Source organism: Peromyscus leucopus, chromosome 10 (genome assembly GCF_004664715.2).
Source record: "Peromyscus leucopus breed LL Stock chromosome 10, UCI_PerLeu_2.1, whole genome shotgun sequence".
Taxonomy (NCBI): Eukaryota; Metazoa; Chordata; class Mammalia; order Rodentia; family Cricetidae; genus Peromyscus; species Peromyscus leucopus.
In genome coordinates this window covers 895,723-919,508 of record NC_051071.1, presented here as the reverse complement: position 1 = coordinate 919,508, position 23,786 = coordinate 895,723, and the positions used below count along the sequence as shown (strand labels likewise).

The window sequence follows — 23,786 nt, the reverse complement described above, 5'->3', positions numbered from 1 at the left end:
GGTGAGGAGGAGGACACCAGCCTTTCCTGAGTCTTCTAGAGAACAGTGCAAATATTTATTCTCTCTGGTCCTTTACAGCAGTCTTGCAAGGGGGGCATCATGCTTTTCCACTTAACTGTGAAGGGTCTACCTAAGACCAGACCAGACATAGAGGAAGCAGAGAGAGAGGAGCTGCAGGAAGAATTCATGAAGGGGATAGTGTCAGAGGATATATTGGAAGAGAACAAATGAATACAGTTTAGAAATACGGTAGAATTAAAGAGGGTTTGGAAGCCTAGGAATCTGCACCAAGGATGCCCAGTGGCCTATGAGACTCACCCTTGGATGACTGCATTCGCAGCAGGATGTTGGTGAGCACTGCCTTTTTCTCTCTGACAGTTGATGTGAGGTACTCATGGTCCAGGAGCTCCAGGAAGAGACGAAGTTCGACTATTAACTCTTCCATTGCTGGAAAGAAAGAAGAAAGGAAGAAGGGGCCCATTAGGCTGAGGGTTTGCAGGTGTCATATGAAGTGTGAGCTTCTCTCCAATGGCTCACATTCAATCTGATCACCGGATGATTTAAGTATTCTACATTCTTACACAGTGAGCTTGCTAAGCCAGACGCACTACAGACTCATGATCCTCCCCACACACTCATGACTCCTTCACCCTCACTTCAAGGCAGCAAAGCTCAACTGGAGAAGAGCCAGAGCCAAAGTCAGCAATGGAGCAGCCCCAGAGTAGACGTTATTCCATGTCAGTGTGTGATGCTGAATTTCAGTGTCCAGAAAAAGATCAGAGTTCAAAACATCAGTTTCAAATAGCCATCAGCACACAGGTTACGAAACACAGCCCCAACTTGCTCTTCTGAGCCGCCTCCGTCACCAGGACAACAGGGATGCTATACACACTGCAACAAGGATGCCAGGTGTCAGGGCAGCGAAAGTTCAAGTTCGAGTGGTGACTCCCTGCCCCCATGTCCTTCGCACTAAAATGATGGCAGACATTGACATTTTGCACAAGACTGGAATGCAGGGTTGTATCAGCAACTTCTAACTGATTATGTGCACTCTAGGGCTGTCCAAAACCCTTTGCAGGGTTGGCAGGTCCACAACAGTTTCACAACAGTGAGACCCTATCTTCCTAATGCTGCAATGATAGGGCAGATAAATACAAGGGTGAGCTGCATGCATACACACATGCCAAGCACTGGCACCTAGCCTCGAGTGCTGGCACAAAGCTTCAAGAACTGGCACCTAGCCTTAAGCATTGGCACAAAGCTTCAAGTACTAGCACCTAGCCTCAAGCACTGGAACCTAGCCTCAAGTACTGACACTAAACTTCAAATGCTGGCACCTAGCCTCAAGTACTGACACTAAATTTCAAATACTGGCATCTAGCCTCAAGTACTGACACGAAGCTTCAAGTACTAGCACCTAGCCTCAAGTACTGACACTAAGCTTAAAATGCTGACACCTAGCCTCAAGGACTGGCACCTAACCTCATGAGTGGCGTGGTATTCTTCACAGCCGAGAACCACTCTCCCTGAAGAGCACCTTTGAAACATTCTTGACACTACTCAGGTAGTAAAAACCATTGCTTGCATCAAGTCTCAAGCCTTGGGACTGGCCCTTTCCCTGCTGTAGCTCAGGAAGCCCCTCTGCAGGTGGCTGGAGGCCCCTGTGTCACCTAACTTGAATGAATAACAGGCCTGCTACAACTATTCATTCACACATTCTTTTTTTCTCAAGCTCCTGTATGCACTGAGCCACACCCCAGGCCTACCCATTCAGCCTTCCCAGATACATCTCAGAAAGAAGATAACTGTACTCATTACTTCTAAAGAAACAGCTGATAGTTTGGTTGTTTTTTTTTTTTTTTATGACCTTTTTGAGGCTCCATTAAGAATTTTGGAGTCTGGGGGCTGGAGAAATGGCTCAGAGGTTAAGAGCACCGACTGCTCTTCCAGAGGTCCTGAGTTCAATTCCCAGCAACCACATGGTGGCTCACAACCATCTGTAATGAGATCTGGTGCCCTCTTCGGTAAAACATAATAAATAAATCTAAAAAAAAAAAAAAAAAAAAAAAAAAAGAATTTTGGAGTCTGTGTCAGCCACTGTGAATGCGACAGCCCCCGAGACTGCTTTTCTAACAAGGTCAGAGTGATTCTGAGAAACATTACATTTGGGTGCCACACAATGTCACCTGTCCACAGTGTGGACTGTGCTTTAGGTTTCTAGAGGTAAGCAAAGAACAAACTGGCTCTCACCAGTTCGCAGCTCAGGTACTGTACAGCAAGTGTGGGCGACGGACCACCTGAAATGCGAAATGACCTGACAGTGTCTCCTGTCGACCAGAGCCAGATAGCATCAGAAATACAGTCACCCAGCTTCTAGTGCAAAGAGGGCAGTCACCATTTCCTGTAAAGGCCACTGAAAACCCTCTTTCCTGGCTATCTAGCCAACTGAGGGCACTTCCACCTTAAAGACATCCTCCCCTCAGTCTGGATATAGATGAGAACTCAGCTGTCTTCACTGAGCCTGATGGCAAGCAGACCAGCAAAAGCAGTGAGCACTGTCTCTACTTGTCTTGTTTCGGTAAATGGAGACATTTTCCCTAAACCTATCTAATGTGTTACTATGTGATGCTGACTGGTGTTTAATAAATTAACAAATATCTCCAAACTCTTAGCTATGGACCAGTGGCCTAGCACAGCGGACAAAGCCTCATCGGCTGGTGAGAGCCAGTTTGTTCTTTGCTTACCTCTAGAAATCTAAAGCACAGTCCACACAGAAAGCACTGGAATGTCACTCGAGGAATGACATAGGACATTCACTGATAGCTCTTACAGGAAAGGCAAACTGTGCCTACACAAGTCACTATGAGGGCACGTGGCATCTTGTTCAGTTCGCAGTAAATACTTGGTATGTCTGGGTCATCTGTAAGACACCAGGGAGCGGGGGAACAGTACTTGACAGGGACAACAGTCAGGTCCCGTGGCGAAGGGAGACGAACAGGGCTGGAAGAGTCAGGGGGACTGAAGCAAGAATCCCACTGTGACCTGGAGAAGCCACCTGTGCGTGACAGTGAGAAGGGTGAATGATTCGGGTAACTCCTGGGCAAACACCAAGAAGACCCCTCTCAGAACACAGATGCTAAACACTGACCACCTGAGCACATGGCCTGCCTGGCTCACTAGGAAAGGCCATGGTTCTGGGGGACTAAGGGAATGAGTGTGCCCATGCTTGCTGGAGCCCCCTGCTTCAGCCCTGAGATGACAGGCACTGCCTCACTATCTGGAGATGGGGGGAGAGAGTCCTGGCCAGAGGCACTCAGGTAAAAACAGGAGCCCAACCAGGAGTTGCAGCAGGCAGACTGGGGAGAAGGCCTTCCAGCCCTCCCTTCATACTGAATTCTGCTCTCTGTGTAAGAGACATTAACTCTTCTGAGACAACAAAGAACCCTATCACCACAACACTGAACGTTTAGCTCCACAGTCACGTCCTTTAAGACCAACCCTCCAGCTGAGCTTTGCTCAGCACTTTGCAATTCCTTCTTCAAGACAGAGTCTATTGGAAAGATGTCCAATTCACCAGTTCCAGCTTGCTTTCTACTGTTGTGATAAACACCATAACCGAAAGCATCTTGGGGAGGAAAGGATTTATTTCATTTTATGCCCTCCAGTCCCTCACCAAGGAAGCCAAGGCAAGAACTGAAGCAGAGACCGCAGAGGAACACTGCTTACTGGCTCGCTCGCTCTCTCTGGCTTACTCAGCTACCTTTCTTATACGGCCCAGGTTCACCCACGTAGCTATGGCAACTCCCACCTTGCTTACATAGCCCTACCTGGGAATGGCACTGCCCATGGTGGGCTGGGCCTCCCACCTCAATTAGCAATTAAGGAAATGCCTCATGAACACATCAAGGGCCAGTCTGATCTGAGCAATTAATTCTTCGGTTGAAAGTGTTTCCCTTAGAGGACTGAAAGCCTTGCTCAAGGATGCAGTCCACTCTTCCTGCTGGACCCTGGCCAGAGGACTGCACCCACACTAACTAGTGGCCTCCTAAAACCTGAGCATTTTTCAAGCTCTTTCCTCATGGGACCCTCATGATCTTATCCTCTCTGAAACAGGTGGCAGAAATGAGATTAAAAACAGCAGGTGACTGGCCTGTGGCACAGGCTGAGGAGGAACTCTCTGCACAGGGAGCCCTGCCTTTGTCAGACACCCCAGCCCTGAAACCCAGCACCCTATGCTGGATGGAATGGTAGTCACTGAACACAGACTGGGGTCAAGGACATAAGAACTGCTAACCTCCCCACAAAAAATTCCCCCGAAATACCCTCATTCCATTCTACTTGACACTGCACCCAAGGACTTACAGTCTGTCTCTTCCCCCAGGCAGGAGGGAATTTGCAGCCAGGAACCACCGTGTGTCTCTCAGCAAGAATGTCTAGCATGATGCTTGACGGGTACCTGCTCTGTGTGCTAAGTCAATTCACTGGTGAATTTCTAGTCTCCTTAACAGGCAGAATCCCTGAGCTGTGTCTTAGAGAGAAAATTGCAGAGGGGAAAAAAATGCTGTCCCTGAATAGTAACTGTATCTTCTGTGACATCTTTAGAACTGAAGCATGGCAGGAGGCCAACTGGGACACGGCCCTTTTCTTGGGCGGTTACCACACCTGGCAGGGCCTCATCTGCTGGAGCATGGTTCTCAGGCGTGTGCTGAAGGGACCCAACACTCCAGTGGCAGGGAAGGGAAGCAGCCACCACCCGAGTGTGGCCATGCATATTTTCCCTTATAGGGTTACAGTTCAGTCTCCTCCAGCAGCTTCTTCCAAACATTTCCCCAGGCCTCGGCAGATAATCTAAGGATTGGCCTCGAGCTCCCAGAAGCAGCAGCTGAGCTTTTAGTTCCCGTCAGCCGGAGGACAGCATCTGATGGTCTTTAATAATCGAGATGGCCATCGTCTGAGTGTCTGGGTGACTGTGGATGAGAGTCACTAAAATTCTTCTTTTCAGTTCTCTAATCTGTGATGTCGGAATCTGAACGGCCAGCTGCCCAGCCATGCTGCTGGAAAGATCCTGGGGACTATAAATCAGATCCTCAGCTCAGACACTGGTGAGAATGTAACCTGAAGCTGTTCTTAGCTCCTGTGTGAACAGAACCCGCGACAATTTGCTGAGTCTCAGATGCTGCAAGAGTCTTAGGAATATTCATCCATGTTGGGAAGAAAGTCTATTTGTAGGAGCATGGTTATGGTTCTGGGTATCATCCTTGCCAAGTGCCTTAGATCCAGGTCAGGAGACGTTCTCAAGGACTGGTGTGAAAATCCCCAGAACCCATCCTTTCCAGGAAGTATTATGATACTTCAAATTGGATTAATTGAAGAAATTCCTAAGAGAAAATACCCTTCCATTGATTTGTTGAAAGCTAAAACAGCCAGGATCTGGATGTGATCATCATAGTGCAAGTCACCTCACAGCACCACAGGGCAGGACTTTCTTATTCATATGAAGAGTCATATGAAGCTCACAGGTCACTCAGTGGAGTGCAGACATGACACAGGAAGCATGGTATTCCACGCACCCCCACATCTGTACAGTTTAATTTACTTCAATTTAATTAACTAGTTGTCTAACACTATGCTCACAAGGCTGTATTCAAAATTTAAAGACCAGCAAGATCTAATCCTGGGCATCTGTGCTTCCACAATCCAGAGCCACATACAACACAGGAAACTGTAGCACCAGGAACAGGCATGGTAAAGGATTTTAGAAAAAGTGGTCTTGATTTCTCTCCACTTTGAAAAGATAATTCGAGAATAAGGATGATACCCAGAACCATAACCATGCTCCTACAAAGAGACTTTCTTCCCAACATGGATAATTCACGAAGCTGAGCAGCGATGGTGAAAGGTTGGAACTCGAATAGGCACAGTCAGATGAGGGAAGAGATGACTACTGATAGTGTAAGGACAGGGGAGGGGTGCTATGCTGCTTTTTCTCCTTTTCCATTTTCATGTGTGTGCATGTTTGCTTGTACGCGGGCCCACACGTCTGGGTTTATGGAGGTCGATGCCCAGTCTCGTCCTTAATCTCTCTTCTGCCTTATTCATTGAGGCAGGGTCTGTCAATCAAATCAGGATCTTACTTAACAGCTAGTCTCACTAGCATTTTACTCTGGGAACCCCTTCTCTACCTTCCCAGGTTAGAATTAAAGGTGGCTACCACACTCATCCAGACTTTACATGAATTCTAGGGATCCAAACTCAGGTCCTCACATCCGTGGGGCAGGTCTTTAACTACTAAGCCATCTCCACAGCATAGGAAGGGCTTGGTTATGCTCCAGTCATTGTAAGATTGTTCAAACATGGGCTGGAGAGATGGCTCAGAGGTTAAGAACACTGGCTGTTCTTCCAGAGGTCCTGAGTTCAATTCCCAGCACCCACATGGTGGCTCACAACCATCTGTAATGAGACCTGGCGCCCTCTTCTGTGTACATAATAAATAAATAAATAAATAAATAAATCTTTAAAAAAAAAAAAAGAAAGAAAGAAAGAAATGTTCTAAAAAAAAAAAAAAGAATGTTCAAACATTACAGAACTAGAAACTCAATGCAAAGAAAGATCCGGGTACCAAGGACAGGGTGGACAGTATACAATCCCATACACTCAAGTGAAGAAACAAGCAAGCAGCACACACACACACACACACACACACACACAGAGCCATAACTGTGATTACTATGAAAAAGCAAGTAGGCCAGGCTCCAGATCAGTGGCAGAGGGCTTTGTCTTGCATGCTGGAGGCCCTGGGTTCAACACCTAGCACCATAAAAACAAAACAAAAAGCATCTAGCCAACAGTCCTTGGTCAGTTTTTTCAAGGCCTTTTGATCTTGATCTCCTTTTTCTTTTCTTTTTTTCTGTAATTACCTAAGGTAAATGAATCAAGTTTGAAAAAAGCCACCTACATAGTGTTGCAAAGTATTCAAACAAAAACAGAACCAACTGAGACAGAAATGGGACGGTGGTCATATGCAGGGACTGTTGATGAGGGGCTGTGCCAAGCAGGCTGGCTATTCTACTTCAAGGGGCATGGCTCCATTCTTCACAGTTGCTGGGGATATCAGCGTGCGTACCCTGTCTGGCAACATCCCAGTTTCCCTAGCTTCTTAGATACAGAATGGCCTGTGTCATCTTTGGCTAGCACTGTTACGATTGGATTTATTGTTACACTATTTGTTCCCATGCATTAAAAAACAGTTATTAATTTCAGGAAACCTTTGCTTTAATGAAAACAATTTTGATTTTCAAAACCAAAGTTTTTGATCAGAAGAATTAAGTTGTTTATCATAAAGTGTTTATACTATGAGTCTCCTAAGTGCACCAAGAGCTTCAAATCAAATCAGATCAGTCAAGGATCCCTGGTAGCCTCTCTCCCACAGCTTAAATGAGGTCAGGTCTCATCTAATCTGGCATGGTCACTAGCCAGGGGTCCTGAGCCCCCATCTTTCGAGTATCAGCAAAGAAAGAACATAACAGACTAGGCAGTGAACCTAGGCAAGATGGGGAGGGCATCAGTTACAACCTCATGGGGCAGATTCCCTGACAGACAAGCTAGAGGAAACAGGCAGAGTGGACTGTAGCATGTCAGGGAACCCAGATCTCTTCTAGTGAACCCTGTCAATCATAACAAAGCCTCCACAAACTCTCACATCTGAGCACATAAAATATAAACTCAGCAAAACTAAAGAGGGAAACAAAATACCTAGGAGAAAACATTTAGAATTTTAGGGTAGCCTCAGATTTCAAGAACACCAAAAGTACCAATACATGTTTAAAAACCAGAACATTTGAAAAAGATTATTTTTTTAAACCGAGAGACTACATAAAAGAGATGTGTCTGACAAAGTGTTTCTGCCACTACACTGAACACCAAGAACGTACAAAGGCAAACAGCCCAGTAATGAGTAAGCCAAGGAGTTATGACATTTTTCCATGAAAGTTGCAAATGGCCACTGAATGTGTAGGAAGGCGCTGCAGTCCCTCGTCACAGATGCACAAACCAAACCACCATGGCATTCCTACATTTACCAGCCGACTAAAGATTAAATGACAGAAATACATTTCCCCAGTGGGAGGGGACAGGGAGCTTTATTCCACTCCTAACCCTCAGAGGACAGTGTGACAGCATCCTAGGGTTAAAGATGCCCCCACCATGTGCCCAGGAACCCGTGCCCAGGCATTCACACAAGACACATAACTGCACACATCCACACCAGAATGATGGCAACTTTATTCAAAACAAGCCAAACGAAGCCTAACCTAAAGGACCATTAACAAGGCCCAAGGCCAAGCCTAAAACTCAGATGAATAAGCCAGGCAGTGGAGGTGCATTTCTTTATTCCCAGCACTTGGCAAAGGCAGAGGCAGGCAGATCTCTGTGAATTCAAGGCCAGCCTAGTCTCTGGAGTGAGTTCCAGGACAGCCAAGGCTACACAGAGAAACTGTCTCAAAAAACCACTAACTGACTAGATAGATAGATAGACAGATAGATAGATAGATAGATAGATAGATAGATAGATAGATAGATAGATATAAATAAATAAATAATAAATAAATAAATAAAGTGAGCAAGCCCAGGCAAATCCACCAAGAGAGCTACATGAAGAGGACACCCATCCATAAAATGAAATCCCAGCAAACAAAATCCCAGAGCCAGCCACTGCGCCTGGCCACAGAGCTGATCGGGGCTGCTCCAGATCAGGGTGTAGGGAGTTTGGCCATGTGACTCCAGGGCTGGAGATGAGTTCTGAACTCGCAGATTGAGGCTCTGTGAGTCACAGCAGCAAAGATCTGGAGAAACTCAACAGGTCAAGGTAACCAGGTTAAACAGGAAACACTGTTTTATCTGGTAAAATTAGATCCGCATAAATATAATTTTAGGAAAAGACTACTGGCTGGCAGCAATAAAAGGATTAGAAGCAGGGGTAGGGAGCTTGGTTGGCTTCCCACAGGAGGAAGGCAGGTTCTGCCACAGGCATCAGGGAAGCAAGGGCCCCTCCTCACCACCACTCAGGGCCTGGCACTCTGAAATGGGGTTCTTCCAAGCAGAGGGACTGAGAAAACACACTCAAACACAAAGGAAAGCGTGGAGCCAAATAAAACAACAGTCAGAGGACTTTCTCATCTGGTTAGTGAGGAAAATGAAGTTTAGAGAGAGGAACAGCTCACATAGATCGAAAGAACAGGAGTCATCAGGTCAGACCAGTTCTGTCTTCATCCAAGGATTCCAAGATCCTGATGAAACACAGCTGGCCAGGTCGGAGAGAAGGTCAGGAATGCACGAAGCGTTGGCCCACAGGGCGCATTTGGAGAGAGGAAGAACTGCCTATCCCCGGGCATGCTGAATGGTACAGAGGTCAGGTACTAGAGTATTACATCCTTTGTGGTCCTCTCGAATCCCATTGACCCGCTTCCTTCACGGTGACAAGCTTCTAAGTCACAGGGACAAGCAGGAGGTGTGTCCTAGGCACCACGCTATGGTTGCGACCAAGCAGACACTAAAGCCTAGAGATGAAAGGCAGGTTCAAGGGCACAAGGTTCAACACCCTGGCATAATGAATTACTCACACTCTATATTCCTGCAGTGACAGGGCACATGGGCACAATGGCCCTGGCACCATCTCCAAACAGAGGAACAATCACACTGTAAGCCACTCAGGAGGAAGAAATGAGCAATCGTGTACCCTGCGAGCCTGTGCCACACACGGCCCCTGTACTGAGCCCACACTGCAGCTGGCACCACCTGACCACAGGGACAGCAGGCTCTATGCAGGAGGGACGTCGGCTGACAGCTTCCACAGACCTTCTGCCATCTCCCAGGGAGACATCCAGAGCCATGAGGACCTCCAGACAGACAGCCAGTTCCAACATGATCATGTGACTTGCCACTGCTTTATTAAATAAAAAGCCTAATCTAATTAAGTTCTCAAAACTACAACTTGGGGGACTGTCGAGATGGCTCAGTGAGTATAGGCATCTGCTACCAAGCTTAATGACCTAAGTTCCATCCTCAGGACCCAAATGTGGAGGGAGAAAACTAACTCCTGCAAGTTGTCCTGTACTCCACATACATATGCGGTACATACACCCCTGCCGCTCACATGCACATAACATAAACAAACATACAATTTACAAAAACTACACCATAGGATGTGAGGGATACAGTGGAAGCAGAGTCTTCCAGAATCCTGAGACAACAGGCTTCCTGCTAAGCAAGCCCCTGTCGCCTGAAACTCCCTAGACTGCTTCCTGGCACATTTCCTGCACCCACCCCAGCCAGCCTTCCAGTCAAGGAGAAGGTGGGGGAGGGTCCACAGTACTCCCTAGTTGGCAGAAGGAGAGAAGGCACAATCATAATCCAGGAAGGCCTCCACATTATGTCACAGACACTTTCCATAACACAAGAAAACAAATGTGCCAAGGGGTCACAAGACCTGCCAGTCACACCACAGGAGGTGGCAGGACACATGGGTTTTCTCTGGTGTATCTGATGAGTTCACACCTCTTTGCATTGTTCCACAACAGTCTGAGGCGTATTTAAGGGTGCAAGGGCCAGCAATAGATAAAGGGCTACTCACACTCTATATCCCTGCAGGGACAGGGCAGAGGAACACAATGGGCCTGGCATCCCTTTTCTATCCGGAAAATGAAATTGGAACACGTTGGGAAAACACCAGCTGCCTCCCAAGCCCTGTGCAGGCTCAATCACACTCCCACTGTAGGAAAGCCAAGGCAAAGTCATAGGCAGCATGACCCCTGAGTAGGGCAGGCCTGCTGCAGGAGATAAGGGACCTTCAGAGTGCCACCTCCCTCTCCGTTCCACAACCACCCATCAGAATATTCCACCAGCCTCAGGACGGCTAGGTTGTTTGCAAACCAGGAAAAGAGCCTACACACCAAAGCTCCCCTGCATCTGCTCTGGGTTCATGGACATAAACTCCAAAAAGGAAGGCCTGAAAGCCAAGGCAGAGCACACTCTGCTAACACGGCGGAAGCCCTGGGAAGGTAACACGGAAGCAAAGAGACCTACAGGCCCGAGGGGCCCTGGGAAGCCCCACCAGTGCATGTGGTGCCTTTCTCAAAGAGCTGCCCCGGGCCTTTACAGGAAGTCCGTCCTCAGGAGTCTGGGAACCTTGCTCACCGGCCCCTGCAGTCAGCTGTCACAGAGCCTGCAGCGGAGCTTCGACACCCTGCTGGCTCCTCTCATCCGGTCATCAGAAGGTGCTGGGGCCAGGGGCTGTGTCATCGAGTCTCTCCTGACAGCTAGAAGGAAAAGCCTGGGGCTCCCAACAGCAGGCTTGAGACAGCCTTAAAGCTCCAAGGAGGAAGGGCCAAGGCTCCAGGGAGTGGAGGCTGAAAGCTGGCATCTGTCTCTCCTCCTGGATCCCCAAGCAGATGGTTTTCCCCCCTGAGCATGTGGGAACAGGAGGCAGGGCGGTGGGCACCTCGCTCTGGGTAACATATGCCAGGGTGCTAATGGAAGCAAATTAGAGGCGAGGCTTGTCTCATGGGCTGTGCCTCAGGGACTGGAGCTGCTGCACTCACAGGATGGGTGAGAGCCAGGTTCCTCTGGGATGTGAAACCCCCGCTCTGGAAGTTCTGCTTACAGCTCTTTGGATGTAGCCTTGACCTTACTCTGTAAAGCTGGGGTGGCCAGAGGCTTGGCTGAGATGTTATTTTGTTAAATGTCCTATGTGTAGAGCTTGGCACAGTCTTTGACACAGAATAGATCTTCAGCAAATCCTGGCAACGGCTGCTTTCATTACTGGTATGATCTTCTACACCAAAGAAGTTTATCATGGGTTCCTCTTCATGCAAAGAGCACGTGGAAAGATGAAAGACAGGTAATATGCAGCCTGCCCCCTCCATGGCCGCCAGTCAGTGTTCACCACACCATGGCTCTGCCACCCCTCAGAACCCACATCAGTCTCCTGTGTGCTTTACAAGGGGGCTGCTCCTCCAAACACGTGGCTCCTTTTTACCAGGAATGAATTGTGAGGAGAAGACAGCACCACTTCATAAGACAGTAAGGAAACGTCACCAAGTATCCAGGCTGACAGTGTTAGGAACATCAGGAATTTTATATATATTACAAATACAGATGCAACACACACACACACACACACACACACACACGCACGCACGCACGCACGCACGCACGCACGCACACGCACACACACACACACACACACGTGTGTTCAATACCACCTACACGTGGTTCTTCCCAGATGTTTGACTCAGTTTAGACCCCTGCCCTGGATTCCAGCTCCTATTCCCAAGGGCCTTCTGTGGAGAGCTCAGACACAACCCCTGTGGAATGCTGTGGCAATGACTAATCACAGGTGTGAGACACCCTGGGCAGCCTGGGGCAGTGAGAAAGCCTCACAGAAATCGGGCCTCCCAGGGCTTAGGAGCTAGAGGGGAAACAGGGCTTTCAAGCAAGGTACTGCCCGGTTACTCAGCAGGAAGTCGGACAGTGAGTGACTGGGGCCTAACTTCACAGAGGCAAGGCAGAGCTAGGGCAGCTCTGGCCATTATCTACCTATCACCCAACCCAGGAACAAGTCTCACTAGGCTCTCCTTCCAAATGCAGCCAGTCTGCTCCCTCACACTGCCCTAAGCTAGCCCACCGTTCTCCCTCCCTCCCCCCTCCACTCAGGTCACTCTCGCAAATGTCCTCTTTTCCCCCCACCTCTGCACTCTGGCTTCACACTCAAACACCTAAAACACACACACACGCCGGGCGGTGGTGGCGCACGCCTTTAATCCCAGCACTCGGGAGGCAGAGCCAGGTGGATCTCTGTGAGTTCGAGGCCAGCCTGGACTACCAAGTGAGTCCCAGGAAAGGCGCAAAGCTACACAGAGAAACCCTGTCTCGAAAAAGAAAAAAAAAAAACACACACACACACACACAGAGAGAGAAAGGGTCATGCTTGGGGGACCCGGGTGAAGGGCAAACAAAAACTCCTTTTGAGACCTTTTCCAAATGCCTGAATTATTTCAAAATAAAAAAGGGGGAACCCACCATCCCTCTTCATGACCTAGCCTATTCTCTTGGCCAGGACTCTCCCCATTCAGACCATCCTTTTTTTTTTTTTTTTTTTTTTAATGAAACACTAAGAAGTCTTTACCTTCTATAGTTTGGGTAAGGTTCAAGGGTGGCCATAGGGGTTCATGTGTTGGGAGCTCTGTCCTCTGCATGCCTGAGTAAACCTTTATGAAGTGGAGCCCAGAAGAAGATCATTTCTGGCTCCTCCATGGTCTTTCCCTGGCTTTCTGTCCCATCCAAGTTATCCTACATGTTTCCATGATGCCATTTACTGGGAATTCAAGGCCACCTGATCACCAATTTTCAGCCACAATACTGTGAGCTGAGGAAATTCCCTAAAGGATCCGGGCTTGACAGTGTTAGCAATATGAGGATATACACACACACTTGAAGGATATATAAGGAGGATATATCCCCCACTGTTTGTCCTTTGCATAATCTCAAGTTCACAACAATAAAATACACATAAATGGAGACTTGCCAGGAAACATTTAGAGTACTTTGATGCTGGGACAGAGGGTGGAGCATGCTGAGAAGATGTGAACCTCCCTGGCCTGGGAGGCATGAGTCAAGATTTGCACCTGGGAGGCTCCCCACTAATGCACTCATGGAATTTCTCAGAGTGTATATATGCCTTCCCTGGACCAGAAGTCCCATGAGGGTCACTCCAGAGCTGAGCGCGGTCACACAATAGGCTCACATGTACCACCTGATAACTAGTGTCTGAATCGGGGATGACATTTTACCAGTCAATTATCTATCACAGAAATGCTACAGCAAACTGGAGTTTTCCCGTTGGGAAAGGAAAAGAACAAAAATTATCTTTTTCCAAGAAGGACAGACATCAAAAAGGTCTTCATTCTACAGCACAAGACCTCATCTTTATCAATGGCCTGCAAACTAAAGAGCCTCTGCCTCTTCTGAAACCCCAGATAAGTGTGTGGTGGCTTCTGCTCACCATTCTGGAACCTCACAGGATCTAAGAAAAGCAGAAGGTAACCGCGCCTAGCAAAATGAGTATCGGCAGCAAGTGGTGGGTGGGTGGGTGGCAGGCTTGAAGCAAGATGGCAAATAGGTTTCAAAACACCAGTCAACTGGTAGTGGCGGGGAGCTTCAGAGAAAGCAAAGGGAGTATGCCTGGAGGAGACAGCTCAAGAATGCATCATGACCTCTGTGAACTAATCACCAGCATGGCAAACTGGGCGGTGGTGGTGCACATCTTTAATCCCAGCACTCGAGAGGCAGAGGCAGGGGGATCTCTGTGAGGTTGAGGCCAGCCTAGTCGGCAGAGCGAGTTCTGGGACAGCCAGGGCTATATGAAGAAACCCTGTCTCGAAAAACCAGGTAGGTAGGTAGGTAGGTAGGTAGGTAGGTAGGTAGGTACATAGATACATAGATACATAGATAGATCAACAGACCGACAGACCGACCGACAGACATACAGCATGGCAAAAGGCTACATGGAGAAACACTGTCTCCAAAAACCAAATAAGTAATCAATGGCACGGCAAAAAGCCTCAGATGTGTTTTCACTCTCAATGTTTGGCATGGTCTTCACACTCACATGCCTCCCTTCAGACCAGACAATAGTGATAGCCCCACAAATCCATTTGGCTGGCTGGAAACTTAGCTGTCTCTAACAAAGTAACACTGACTAAATCTTGCAAGAATAACATTCTCAGTGACTCCAGTTAGTACTAAGCCATGAAAACCTGCAATCGGAGAGAAGCACGAGATAACAGCCACATATCCAGAATGCACCCACCCTGCTCCCCAGGACAATTGTTTATTGGCAAATGGTCTTTTCCTCTCCAAAATGTTCATTCTTTTTCAGAGCCTGAAACTGAGTGTTAAAATGGCCAAGGATACCAAAGAAAAATGGAATGTGCAGATTCCAGGAAAATGAGCCGGCTGGAGGGGGGTGGGGGTGAGGGCTGCAACACAGAGGCACTCTCCACATGAAGAAGACAGCTGTCACCAACTGCCACTGGCCCCTTTACTTGACCCTAACCATGCCAGCCTGAAAAGCACCAAGTGTCCATACCCCCAAACAAATGGCTTCTGAAACAAGACCTTCAACCAACAAGGACCAGAGCCCAACTCCTATGAACAACTGAAAACCTGGGAAAGACAGGAGCTGTGGTTTCCATCCCAGCTGCCATAATCTGGCGACGATGCAAGGATTCACTGAAGCGAAGGAGCGGATGGCAGGGGCACGTGGCACGGCAGCCAGGGGAAGCATGGGTCACAGGCAGAGGAAGGGCGATGGACTAGCTTGCATCGAAAGCCGAGCACACCGCCAGCGCCTTGGAGGGGCCCGTGCCCAATCCCAACTCGGCTTTCCTCAGTTAACAGCTCTGCCTGCCGTAAGCCTTGCTGCTCTCGGGCTCCTTTGCTGGGAGTCCATCCCAGACCTTAGCAATGCCCTCCCCCTTGATAGTGAAAGTATTCTCTTTATACCAAGAATAGTTGCTGAGAGGAATGCAGTCTGAGGCCCACTGCTGAGGAAGAGTGCTGGAAGCCGGCTCACAAGGTATACTGGCTAACAAGGAAACGGGCAGAGTGCGCCCAGTAGGGAGATGGACGAGTAAAACTTAATAAAGCGAAGGGGCCTGCTACACCCCAACTTCTCTAAATTAAACGGTATCACATGCCTATGCTTTCCACCAGAACACTCTAAGCTGTCACTGGAACCATTATTTCCAGCTCTCATTTGTACAACCGCTCGAAATGCCTCCCTCTGTCATCCCACAGTCTCAGAGCTGCAGAAAAAGCCCCTTCTGGAGCCATGCATTGTGATGGCCCCTGGGTGTGAGGGAAGAGGTAGGAAGGGGATGAGAAGACAGCACCAGTCAGGGCAGCCCTGGGGTCAGGGACAGATGCCTCATCCTAGGCAGGCAGCATGCCAAGCATGCCCTCCCCATGAGCCCCTGGATGGCTAGATTGGATGAGCAAGAATATTCCTCCAAGTTCTGTCATTTTCCTAGATACAGCTGGAGCAGTGAAGGCTGGAACTCCGAAATCTGAAATGCTCCCAAATTCCTAATTTTCTAACTTCATGCAGCTCCACTGTGGAGTTCTCCATGAGGAATCTTTGACCAGTGAAGTCAAGGCAAGTATTTCAAAATCCAAAACCAAAAAGCTATAATCTGAGGCACTCTGGCCCTCAGCACTTCAGTTAAGAGAGGTTCCACCAATAAAGATGCAAATTCTGAACTCTTCACATAAACAGAGACACTAATGTCCACAAAGCTCAGAATCTTGCAGGTATCATCATTCTCCAGCCTCTTCCATCCCAGCATCCTGGAGATGCTGCAGCGGAATCCACCCTTTCATTCCCATCAAAAACCACTGGCTGGGAGTGGAGACATGACTCTGGTTGAGAGCACCTTCTGCTCTTGCAGAGGACCCAAGTTAGGTTCCCAGCATCCACATCAGGTGGCTCATAACTGCCTGTAACTGTAGCTCCAGGACCTGATACTCCTCTGGCTTCTACAGGCACCTGTGTGTGCGTGCGCGCCAGCACACACACACACACACACACACACACACTTTTAAACTTACAAACTATTAAGTTGAGCATAAGAAAGACCTCAACTTGCTTATATACTTAAAAAGAAGAAAACGACTTAGAAAAAAAAAAAAGAATATAGAGGATCATCTTTGGACAGCTCTACTTCTAGAATTTGGGGTGGAATAATTAAATTTTTCATGATTCCAAGAAAATCAACAATGCCTCTTCACTGCCTGCAAAAAGAGCAACCTTTCTGAGCCAGGCATGAAAGAGAACCCAGCTGGTTGGAGACGAATGATAATCAGTTCTCAGCGGGCTCTTGGTCCCAACTCCCAGGGCGATGTGTGGAAGGAAAAAGCTATCAATGACCAGGCAGGCATCTGACCACGTACTCACCACACCATCTGCTTCTCCCTCATGCAAATTTAAAATGAATGTGCCCTGTCTGGAGACAGAGCTAGGGCTGCATCTGTCATTCTAAGGCCCACACAATGGTTGACTAATAGATTCAAGTTGTACCTTAAACAGGAGCCTAACGTACTTTGATTCTAGACCAAGAATAAACAGAAACTCTAATATTCTGGGTTGGTTCTCCCCCTTTACTAAAACTGTCTTTTCCAAAACTCCCTCTGTGTTTTATCTGTCGATAGAATGTACAAGAAAAGTGGAGTTAAAGGGCCTTGAAAATGGCTGCCTTCTTGAGACCCAAGACATAAGGGCATTTCTAGCTGGCAGGTTTCCTTTCCAAATCTATGGTGCACAGCACAGTGTCCTCTCATTGCTACACATTCAGAGGAAGGACAGGAGCCCATAACACAGGAAAGTGTGGGGAAAAGCCAAGTGGCTGAGAAGCTTCAGGGGCCAGGGCCAGGACCTCTGCTTAGCATCACACAGCCTTGGGTTCAGTCCCAGCACAGCAGAGTAGAACTGCACCCGGGTGACACGCAGCCAAGTTGTGCCTTAGCTGTCACTTCTCTGTGAGTACAGAGACCTCCACCCATGTGTTGCTATGATTGATTGATAAATAAAATGCCAGTAGCCAGGCAGGAAGGGTAGTGTAGGCAGGACAAGGAGAGAGGAGAATTCTGGGAGGCGGAAGGCTGGGAAGGCTGAGGCAGGGAGATGCTGCCAGCCGCCACGAGGAGAAGCATGAGAGAGGCATGATATAAGATACTGGTAAGCCATGAGCCACGTGGCAAGGTACAGATTTATAAAAAATGGGTTAATTTAAGATATAAAAACAGAGCCGGGCGGTGGTGGAGCACGCCTTTAATCCCAGCACTTGGGAGGCAGAGCCAGGTGGATCTCTGTGAGTTCGAGGCCAGCCTGGTCTACAGAGTGAGATCCAGGAAAGGCGCAAAGCTACACGGAGAAACCCTGTCTCGAAAAATAAATAAATAAATAAATAAATAAATAAATAAATAAATAAATAAATAAATAAAAAGATATAAAAACAGATAGCAAGAAGCCTGCCATGGCCATACAGTTTATAAGTAATATAAGTCTCTGTGTGTTTACTTGGGGGACACGAGTGGGAGAGATTTGCCCCCCACTGCCGGCGGGCCAGGACACAAGAAAACTTCAGCTACACCCATGACTGCAGGCTGTGACTCCCATGCATATATCATATCTCATGGGACCCACATCTTCCTCTCTGAGGGTGTTCTCTCTAGATCTCTAGGCTCTAGCCACACCTTGCTGCTAAGCACCTGAGGAGAGTCAGCCACCCTGAGTGACCTGGGGGGGGGGGCTCAACTTACAATAGTCCCTGATCATATGACAGCACCTTCCAAGAAGGGACAGAAGAAAGGTCAAGCCTCTTTCAGTCCATTCACAAAATCATTCAACAAATGGTTATTAAGTATTCTCTGTACCAGGTAGTGGTTACATAGTGAGAAATCTTTTCCTTTTTTCTTTTCTTTTCTTTTTTTTGTGTTTTTTTGTTTTGTTTTGTTTTGTTTTGTTTTATTTTTCAAGACAGGGTTTCTCTAGACCAGGCTAGTGTCGAACACAGGAATTTGTCTGTCTCTGCCTCCTGAGGACTGGGATTAAAATTGAGGGCTGGGTTAAAAGTGTGCACCACCACTGCCCAGCCTGAGAAATATCTGAGGATGCAGACCAACCAAAACACAGGAGCGGGTCAAGGCTACAGAGAAATACACAGCAAGAAAGTCCCTGCCGTGTTGCTGTGATGGATGCTGACATGGATGAAAACAGAGGCTACAAGGGGGAGATGGGGCAGCAGGGACAGCTCAGTGGTTAACTGCATGAACTGCTCTTGCCGAAGACCTGAATTCAGTTCCTAGCACCTACATTCGGCCATCATAACTGCCTGTAGCCCCAGCACCAAGGGAAATCTGGCACCTCCAACCTTCACAAGCACCTGCACTCTCCTGAAGACACACACACACACACACACACACACACACACACACACACACACACAATTTAAAATAAAAAGAAAAAAAAGGGAGGCACTGAAAAACCATTCCTGAAGTCTTTGTAAGGAGACACCTTTCTCCTCTCCCTCTCGCACTCCCCATAAACAGCCCGAAAGGTAGGGGAGACATCACAGTACCTGTTTTAAGACAGCTCGGATTTCAGATGTCTGATAGGCATATTTCTGCCCTTTTCGGATAAGGCTCTGTAAACCATCTGGCCAAGGACAGAATGTCATTTTCTTAAGAGGAAGCTTTAAATGCAGGCAAGTGTGCATGTTTATTTAAGTGCTTTGTGCTTGCCCGGGAGCAGACTGCACTAACAGATTTCTCCGTATTTGGCTGACTTTGCCAGCTTGCCATAAACAGGCTTCTGCATCTTTTCTTAATTGTTTATAAATAGCACCCACACCCGAGAATGTAAATCAAGGCAAGCTGTGCCTACACTTGGCTCTGCGGTGACTGTGACGGCAGTACATGACAACTGCCAGAGCCAGGAGAGGCGGTCCAGGCCTGCAGTGGATGCCACAAAGCTGCCTCGCATTCCTATGACAGCCGGGAGAAGAAGGAAGCAACTTGCTCCCCGCAAAGACAGACGATTCCTTTGTTCGGCAGACAGACACTTGCTGGCTCTGTGTTGGTCTGCCCTGTCACGTCCAGTGAGATTTCATGTAGTCACGCATCCTGGAATTCCCCACAAGAATATAAAAGTGCTACTGAGCTCATTTTGCAGACACAAGGAATGGAGACTTGAATACACTGTCCAAGACATCAGGCCAAAAAGAGGCTCCAATCTGCAGCAAAGGCAAAGCCTCAAACACCTTCCCCATCACACAGTCAAGATGAGATTCAAGTCCCTTCCAAGAGCAAGTCTAGGGACGCTGTCCTGGTTGGCTTTTTTTTGCCATGACGAACATCATGACCAAAGGCACCCTGGGTGGGAAAGAGTCTATTCCAGGTCACAGATCACAATCCATCATCAGGGGAGCCAGAGCAGGAGCTCAAGGCAGGCACTGAAGCAGAGGCCATGGAGGAACACTGCTCAGTGGCATGCTCCCTGAGGCTCACTCAGCCTCCTTTCTTATGCACCCCAGGCCTACCTGGCTCACAGGGGGCTGGAACCTCCCACATCAATTAGCAATTCAGAAAATGCTTCACAAACAAGCCATGGGGTCCCTCTTCCCAGATGTGTCAAGTTGACCACTGAGATTAGCCACTGCAGACACACTGTGTGAAGTCACAAAGACCAGTCAGGGTTCTGTTCCTCTGACAATGCTGAAATGGCTAGCACTCGCCATGCTGGGCTCAGCTTCATCCTCCTCATGCTCACCATGATTCTGGGACAGTGCTGCTCTTCATCACCCATTTACTGATGAGAAAACTGAGGCCCATACAGAAAGGAAGCCATCCATGAACACCTCTCAGGATCTCAAATTGGAAGATACTCAAAAGCAAATATTCCCTTAATTACATGTTAACCAAACATAAAAGTAAGGAACACCAGGGGCTGGAGAGATGGCTCAGTGGTAAGAGAACTGGCTGCTCTTCCAGAGGACCAAGGATCAATTCCAGCATCCATATGATGCTTCACAACTCCCTGTACCTCCAGTTCCCAGACCTGACATCTCTCGGCCTGTGAGGGCACACGGCGTGCAAGTGGTGCACCAACACAGCCACAGGCAAAGCTCCCATAGACGTGAATATAAAACACAAATGAAAATCACCTTTAAAAAGTAATTAATATGAAATAACACTATAGCAACGATAAAAATCAAAAAGCATACCAGAGTGAAACTGTCCCTTCCCTGTCTGTAATCTCTACCCACCACCTCCTCAGAGACAGCCAAGGTTAGCATGCTGAATTTTTCCTCAGGAGCCTTTCTGTGCATTTAGAAATAATTACACCTACCTAAGTGAAGAAGACCCATAGCTGACCTGTTCTCTGCTTGCTGACTTCTCCCTCCTACAATTGCGGAACAACGCGGAAAGATGAGGGACCCCTTCCTACCATCACTCACATGGCTGCAGATTTCAGCCCTATTTCCCTACAGCATCCAGAAGAAACTGTTATCTGTGCTTGGCAAGGCTGTGTCATCCAGATTCCTTCCCAAGGAAGGATGTGCTGCCCTGAAGAGCCATGCTGGCCCCAGCATGGGTGACACTCTCTCAAAGCCACCAATTTCCTGTCCCGAGTAAAGAAGGGGTCAAAGCTGGGCCATGCTGGCCCATGGGTCAACACACGGGTGGGAACACGGTGTCCTAGACACAGCTGCAGGCTCAGGCTCTGCCAGGCCCATGGCACAGACCACAGCTATCTCTGCCCCAACTGCTTCCTCCTGCCTTCACTTGCTGGCACTGATCCCTTCATCACCTGCCTCCAAAGTTTCCACTTATGGCAGCTTTTCTCCTCCTGGAAACATCTTTGACACCCTCCATTCTTCTCTTCGTCTCCCCACTACCAGTTCCTGAGCTATAACTGTAACTATGAAAGATTAGATGGCTCTTTATACAACACACACACACACACACACACACACACAAACACACACACACACACACACACACACACACACACACACACACACACACACACACAATGTAAAGACACCCTGAAGAGAAGAGCATAACATCCCAGCAAGCAGACAATGTGGGCAAGCAAGTGTGCTTGAGGGGGGCGGTCTTTGTCAGGGTCCCTAAGACCATCCAGGGCAATGATCCACAGACACCCCTGGTGAGCATAGACACTCACCCAGGCTAAGTTTCTTTACAATGAAGAGACTCAATGCAAAATCAGCAGAGGGTAGGTATGGGTATGCTCAGGAAACCAGGAGCAAACTTCTAAAATCTTCTCACAGGGGAATCACACAGGACACACCTAAGTCTCTCCAGCAATGAGCTGTGACAGCACATATAAGATATTCCAGCAGTGCCCAGCAGCGGCTCAGAGTTCAGGGTTATCACTAGGGGCAGCTCACACTAAAACTGCAGACTCCCCAAAAGAAAGCAAGTGTGGGCAAAAACTACATTGTCTACACAGTCAGCAGAGGCCCAGGGAACCCCCTCCCTCCAGTCAGATGAGGCACCATCCCCAATCCAGGTTTCCAGACACAGCCAGCAGCCCCCTCACACATGGGCCTGCCTGATGGGGGTCCACTGCTGTGAGGTCTCTCCACTACTCCACTCAGGACCCTGGCACTCAGGTCAGCTTGTGCCTATGTGTCCTGTCCTCTTTACCTCATCTGTTCCCAGCCTTCCCGCAGTAGGTCTTCCTTAATAACTAAGAAAGAGTGAGCCAATTCTCAGAGGTTTTTGCACAGGAAAAATATGAAATTCTGAGCTTCAAAAACAGTAAAAGACATCAGAGAAATGCAGAAAGGGAGAAGGCAAACCAGAATGCCAGAAAAGAAGCCAAAGAGTCGCGTGAGATGGAAGAAAAGAGCAGGACAGATGAACTGTGAACTGTCACTGGGGCTTCCACCATCCGAGGAAAAATGCCAGGATTCCGTGAGGGCGGACCTTCAACGGCACACAGACCTCCAGGGATGGGACCCATGGCGGGCATCACAACTATTCCAGTGGTCAGCAGGATGCATCTTCCTTACAACCCTCACTGCTCTACGGCCACAGCCCTTTCTTCCTGTACTTCCTTCTGACAACCTGCACAAGAAAAGAGGATTTCAGGCAGCCTTAAAGTTCAGGGTGAAGGTGCATGGAGCTGGTGTAGAGAAGCCAGAGTTCCAACCATGAATCCACGCTCGGGGTTAATCTTCTTATCCATGAAAGGGAGGAAAACACTGCCTGTCTCACAGCTGCAAGGGTCAAATGAAGACACGGACACGTATGAATTCTGACAGTAAGTTGTCAATACTGGAAAACCCTCACATAGCCTTTCAGCAGTGTGCCAAGTTATAGGGTCAGGCCTTGGGGACACAGGAGACCGGAGACTGAGTGAAACAAAAGAGTCCCAGAGCTCAAGGGCCTGCTGTGCCTTAGACACCAGCGAAGAAGGAATTTTAGGTGAGGAGGAGGCTGCTTCAGTAGTAGAGACAACTGGAGCCAGAAGCCTGGGTCTGAGCCCCAGAACTACCACGTGAGGGTTCTGTGACACTAGGGTTGATAACAGTCAACTAAGCATTTGAAAACAGCCAAGCAGAGGGCTTTGAATGTTCCCAACACAAAGAAATGGTACGTCCATGGTGACAGACGAGCTGGTCATGCAGGTCTGAATATTAGACACACGTGCTGCAATGTCACCTTGTTCCACGTGCACCTATAATTACCATGTGTCCATTACAAATAAAATGGAGAGCCTGGTGTGATGGACCATGCCTGTGACCCCAGAACTTGAGAGGTAGAGGCAGGAGGATCAAGGCCAGCCTTAGCTTCTTAGCAAGTTAAGAGGCCAAACTGGACCAGATGACACTCGTCTCAAAAAGGTCAAAATAAATGAATACACAATTGTTTGCAAAGTGTTCTGTGGCCTTAGACAAGGTGCCTAACTCTGCTGTTCCTCCTGTTCCTTACCTGCAAAACAAGGCTAATCACAGCAGGGTATGGTTCTCACGGCTAGAGTGACATTAAATCAGTTCAAACATCACGGTGTGGGGCTCGATTGCACCTAAAAAGGCTTCAAAAGCACAGGCAGGTTTGGAATTTTCCAGAATGAAAAGTACAAAGCACTGTCACAGACATTATCTTTTTGACCCTTGGAACACCTCTCCTAAGACAGCACAACA

At 48.2% G+C, this 23,786-nt stretch overlaps 1 protein-coding gene across 4 annotated transcripts in view; it reads right to left on the bottom strand.

The window, feature by feature from the left end:
• The window catches only part of Afap1 (actin filament associated protein 1), a 116,865-nt gene that overhangs the window by 70,416 nt on the left and 22,663 nt on the right, over positions 1 to 23,786 (bottom strand). Inside the window, exons 1-2 of one of the 4 annotated variants that reach the window (XM_037208875.1) lie at positions 20,151 to 20,258; positions 319 to 447 (exon numbers count right to left, since the gene is read on the bottom strand). In XM_037208875.1, the coding sequence (XP_037064770.1) occupies positions 319 to 447; positions 20,151 to 20,181 (160 nt within the window). In that variant the 5' untranslated portion in view covers positions 20,182 to 20,258. Of the gene's footprint in view, positions 1 to 318; positions 448 to 20,150; positions 20,259 to 23,786 lie in introns of those variants that run through there. The other 3 variants (XM_037208877.1, XM_037208878.1, XM_028882323.2) reach the window with 3 other exon arrangements.